At 33.3% G+C, this 5,749-nt stretch overlaps 1 protein-coding gene across 1 annotated transcript; it reads left to right on the forward strand.

The window, feature by feature from the left end:
- The first annotated feature begins 611 nt into the window (after nt 1-611).
- LOC110936462 (transmembrane emp24 domain-containing protein p24delta3) lies at nt 612-5,749 on the forward strand. Its single transcript, XM_022178854.2, has 4 exons — nt 612-990; nt 3,946-4,158; nt 4,491-4,567; nt 5,452-5,749. The coding sequence occupies exons 1-4, from the start codon at nt 775-777 to the stop codon at nt 5,594-5,596; spliced, it is 651 nt and encodes a 216-aa protein (XP_022034546.1). The 5' UTR covers nt 612-774; the 3' UTR covers nt 5,597-5,749.

Here is a 5,749-nt window from a genome sequence, read left to right on the forward strand (position 1 = left end):
ATGTAAAAAAAAAAAAAAAACATATTCTTGAAAAATGTAAAAAGGTTATATCGTTTAAGAAAAATCATGAGCAGTGGGAGACGGGTTTTCAATGACACTAGAGATCCGGCAAGAAACGGCATGTGGGAGACCTCGGTATGCTTTCAGAGGATGGCGGAACTTCATGCTGCAGGCTGGGTTGGAAAATGGAGCTCAGTTCTTGCTGCGATATTATAGGGATCAAAACACGTTGCGAATTCTTAATCCGAACCCCTAGGGGATGTATCTATTGACAGATGGCGTCAGAAGTAAACAATTAATATCGTTACCAAGCATGTCGTATGTGTGGTAACAGTTTTGGAACAATTATTACTATATATATTTTGTTTTGTAAAACTTAATGTGTAACGAACATTATGTCGATGTACTTTTTGGACGTGCAGTGTCTTAAAATATTAGGCTTAACAAATCAAAGTTTAACGATTCTACGTTTAAATTATTTTATGTGTTTAGTTGTTGTTTAGCCACCCACAAAAGTTGGGCTAGTTATTTTTATAAAAACCAAACCAAATCTTTCAAAAATCCTCTTGATTCCAATTTAGGTCACCTTGTCTTCCAAAGGAGAAAAGGGTAATAAATAGTTTCACATTTTTAGACATCAAAGTCCAACTTATTTCCTTCAACAAGCAAACCAATATATTCATATACTTTTATACAAAACACAACTTCAATCTTCAACAAACTACAACAACTTCAGATCTCCTTCTTCTTCACCTGCAACTCACCACCACTTTAATGGCGGCAAGCTGGAGCTACAGAGCTATTATCGCTCTCACATGGTGGTGCATCACCACAACCATAACACAAGCTATCTGGCTAGACCTACCTGATTCAGGAACAAAGTGTGTATCAGAAGATATTCACAACAACGTCGTCGTTCTCGCTGATTACGCACTGATTAACAATGGAGAGGACTCGCATCTTCACCCTAGCGCCACGATTTCCGTCAAGGTAACCGTCGATCTGAGTTTTTTCCATGATTTTGATAATTTCGATGCGAATTGTTGTTAGGAGTTGTTCAGATCTTGACCTAGTTGACTTCGATTGGTCAAAATTGGAGTTGATGATGATGTTATGTGCGGTGAGTTAGGTAGGTGATTGAAGTGGTTTTGTTAGGGGAATTGGTTTAGTGTTTGTTGTTGAAACGGATTTGTGATGAGTGTTGGTTAAATTAGGAGTTGTATTGAAGGAATTGATAGGGATGAATGTTGATTGTTGCTTGATTAGAATGATATATGATGTTATTTAGGTAGGAATTGATTTCATGTTTTTCATTGAAACGAATTTATTGTGATTAATGAGTGATTGGTTAAATTAGAAGCTGAATTGAAGGAATAGAAAGGGATACATAGTGTTATTTAGGTAGGAATTGATTTCATGTTTTTCGTTGAAACGGATTTATCATGATTCATGAGTAATTGGTTAAATTCTAGCTTTAATTGAAGGAATGGATAGAGGTAAATGTTGATTGCAGTTTGATTAGAATGATACATGATGGTATTAAAGCAGGAGTTGATTACGTGTTTGTCGTAGAAACGGATTATTGTGATTCATGAGTGATGGGATGAATTAGAAGTTGAAATGAAGGAATAGAAAAGGATAAATGTTGTATGCAGCTTGATTAGAAGGATGCATGATGTTGAATCTGATGATGTGGTGTGGTGCATTTAATAGGGCTTTGGGTATACTTTAACCTAACTTAACTCCACCTAAGTGACACATCAACTTTTTTTCCTCATTTTACTTTGTCTCACTCTAAGGAAATGGTTTAACATGTTAACACATAACTCATTTAATGCACTTTAACACAAGAAGGGAGTGGTTTGCAATGTTAGTTAACATGCCATGTCATTGTTAACACTCTAGATGTTAGAGTACACCCCATGGCCTTAGAGTGATATTAGTAAGCAAAAACTAATTATTATAACTTTTAAGAACTAGAAACAGTTCCAAACGCTATTTCATACAACATCCAAACACACACTTTGGTGGCATACAAGCTATATTTGGGATCTTTGTCTCTAGAAGAACTACTTGCTTAAAGAGATTAAGAATATAAGTTAAATAAACAAATTCTTTTCATTTGGTAACCAAATCTAATTCAGATTTGGTGGGTACTAAATTTGATATAAAAATATATCTAAATATAGCATGTAAATAGGAAAGATTAAAAGACATGTATTAAATGACTTATGCCTCATTATACTTTTGCGGGAAAATTAACCATGTGTCATGATGCATACTTGACCGTGCCATACATAGTTGTTAATGGCAAATAGCGACAAATAGCGATAAGGTACCTATATGCTACATAGCGAATAACAATAACTAGCGGGTGGCTATTTTATAAATAGCGATACACTAGATTTTTTTTTACTTTTATATGTATATTATATCAAAATACCCAGGTATATATGCTATTTTACGTGTATATTTAACAAAAACCTAAAATCTAGCTATTTTATAGCTATATTTAATTGCTATTTATATTAAAAAAACAAAAAAGAGTGCCGCTATTCTCGCCATCCATCACATCGCTACAACCCTAATGGCGACACTAGGTCTATACGCTACGTAGCGTGCTATAGTGATCGCTATTGACAACTATGGTGCCATATGTTGGGTCCGAGATTAGTTAGATTATAGGAGTGCGGACTCCACACCTTCTAACACACACTAGATTATAAACCTATACTCCCTTTGGTCTTGTGTAAATCTCAATTACATCAAATGATTGATGACACTAAAATCGCTAAACAGTTTTCTTATTTGTTATTAGCTTTTTGTTAATTGGATGATTATAAAGGCTGATTATGTTAGATTTTCTATTAAATTTGTAGAATGGTATTTACTTTTTTTTCTATATGTAAATTATCAATTGACTGAAATCCTATAATTATTTATAACTTGTTAAGCTTAATAATCGATAAGTATTTTCTTGAATACCGGGCGCCTCACACACAGAGGCCGGTGTCTTTGTCTCACCCTTCAGTTTCCGGGACTCTAATTGCCTTGGTACACCTCACCCCTTTAAAAACCAAATGTGCTCCCTATGCTCTTATCAAACGTTTTATTAATTTGCTATAGAATACATCAAGTTTTATTGAGGCATTTTATTTTATCGCTTTATAGTACAACCTATATAGAGTATGAAACCAGTGGCGGCTTTTATGGGTGTGCGGGGAGGACCTCCCACAAGACCCGTGATTTCGAAGGGCACACGATTTTTTTTAAAAATTCGATACATACACATTATTTTTTCAAAAGAAGTAAATACATACCAATTCCAATATAGGCCCATTTACAAATCATTTTTATGGTTTAGTATTTAGCCCACTTGGCATTAGGTTTATTGAGCCAATACTAACTTGATTTTTTTTAAATAATAATAGAACATTACGAAAGGGCACATTTTTTTGAGCTCGAACAGGGTACATGAATTCTTAGAGACGCCTCTGTATGAAACCCACATCTTCTCAATGTACTTTGTAGTCTTATTAACCAGCACTTAGTTTTTTAATCAGTACACTTATGTGAAATCAGCTGTAATTAAATTTAGAAAATCAATAATATATTCTTTGCGTGGAAATTCTTGATATTAACACCACCTATTTGAATAATTTAAGATAACAAAAATTCACAATGGAAGGCTATAAGAACCTTAAATTGGAAAGTGACTTCAATATTTGAATAGCTGGATGGTTACAAAATGTTGTTCTATAGTTTAGGAGCATGAAATTTACGGTTTGAATTGGGGATTGGGGTTGAATTTTGTTTCGGGTATACTTTTTACTGTTCTCCAGAAATATATCATGCATAGATTTGTAAATTTGTTGTTTTCTGATGATGCTTGCATCATGAGAGTTGTGAATAAATAAATAAATGATAGATGTTACATTTTCAAAGGTAACCTCGCCATACGGAAACAATCTACATCATAAAGAGAACGTGACTCATGGTCAATTTGCATTTACAACTACGGAATCTGGCAACTACTTGGCATGTTTTTGGGCAGACGGGAATAATCGTGCTGGTAATCGTCTTTCCGTTAGTCTTGATTGGAGAGTTGGTATTGCTGCAAAAGATTGGGACGCTGTTGCAAAGAAAGAGAAGATTGAGGTTACTATCTTTATCTGCTGCAATCGAACTTAATTTAGTTTACTGTGGAGGTGACAATGGGCGGGTTGGGTAATGGAGCTAAATGGGTTCAGGTCGAACGGATCATTTTTTAGTGCGGGTCAATAATTGACCTGCCTTACACTTTGTATGTTTTCATTTTTCTATTATCTAAAACTACATGGTTGCCAAAAAATTAAATTAAAGTAAAAACGATCTAGTACTTTGTAAACGTTTGTATACAGTTTAAGCCATTCGACCCATTTTATTTAAAGCTAATTTTTATATATTTAAATTGAATTTAATCCGTATTTACACATGATACTTCTTTTTAGGGTGTCGAATTTGAACTGACAAAACTTGAAGGTGCTGTGGAAGCTATCCATGAAAATTTGATCTATTTGAAGAATAGGTAAATTTTATTTCTTAAATATTTATTATTGCTCTTTTATAGGAATCATTTGTTTGTTTCAATGTTTTTGAGAACCGGACCGGACTAGCCGATCGGTGGGAATCGACTACATAATTTGAACTTTCTCCATTTGAATCTGTCGGTCCGGTTAAACCGGCGAATCGGACCTGTTGTTCAGATCAAATTTCAATTTTTTTATTTATTTATGTATTTATGTATTTTTACCTTCCAAAATCTTATTTACTAAATGATTTAATACTTCAGGCTTCAAATATTTTTAACATTGCAAATCCATATTCCATACCAAAAGATAAAGTAGTTCCATATTTTTTTATCGTTTATATATAGAGAGTTAGGTTTATGAGTAAACCACAAAAGACTCAAAAACTGAGAAAACTACTACCAAACAATCAATTTTTTTTTTTATTTTTTTCATTACTTTTAATTATAAGGTTAGTATTGTAAAAACAAAAAAGTAAATAAAAATATTTATATGTAGATCAACAAGCTAAATATATGTAGCTGAAACAAGGTATATATATGTAGCTCGTCATTCTACATTTCTTTTTAAATTTGCGAAGATTAGTAGCATGTAAAAAGAATGAAAAAATAAAAATAAAAAAATATTGTTTATTAGAAGTTTTCAAGTCTCTTTTATGTTTTCTTATAATCCCCCCCTCTTCCCTCTTATATATGTTTGTAATTTTTAAAATATTTTTGAAACCGGTTTGATGACCGTTCTTGTTACGAAACATTGGTTTGTTCTGGTCTATGGTAGAAGGGTATCTTAGTTAAAATGCATGGAATATGAGATTATTCAACGAATATTTATCAAGTAATATTATAGAAAACTAAAGTATTGTTTGTTGGATGTACAAACACAGGGAGGCAGAGATGAGGCAAGTGAGTGAAAAGACGAACGCACGTGTGGCTTGGTTTAGCATCATGTCTCTTGGCGTGTGCATTGGAGCTTCGGTTTTGCAGGTATGGTACTTGAAGCGATTCTTCCACAAGAAGAAACTTATTTGAAACTTATGTTTTAGATTGCATCACACGGTTAAACATGACTAGTTTGAGAGAGGAGATTTTGAGATGTGGAATTTGGTATAATTGTTGTTGTATTAGTTGTTAATTCTCTGAAGTACATTAGATAAAATTCAAGCAGCCTGCTTTCCAGTTTCA

Source organism: Helianthus annuus, chromosome 4 (genome assembly GCF_002127325.2).
Source record: "Helianthus annuus cultivar XRQ/B chromosome 4, HanXRQr2.0-SUNRISE, whole genome shotgun sequence".
Taxonomy (NCBI): domain Eukaryota; kingdom Viridiplantae; phylum Streptophyta; class Magnoliopsida; order Asterales; family Asteraceae; genus Helianthus; species Helianthus annuus.

Bases quoted from the DNA above. Each gene is read 5' to 3' on its own strand.
- LOC110936462 (XM_022178854.2), top strand. From the start codon at position 775: ATGGCGGCAAGCTGGAGCTACAGAGCTATTATCGCTCTCACATGGTGG. The intron at 4,159-4,490 runs GTTACTATCTTT...ACTTCTTTTTAG, and splicing joins CAAAGAAAGAGAAGATTGAG to GGTGTCGAATTTGAACTGAC. The intron at 4,568-5,451 runs GTAAATTTTATT...GTACAAACACAG, and splicing joins TTGATCTATTTGAAGAATAG to GGAGGCAGAGATGAGGCAAG.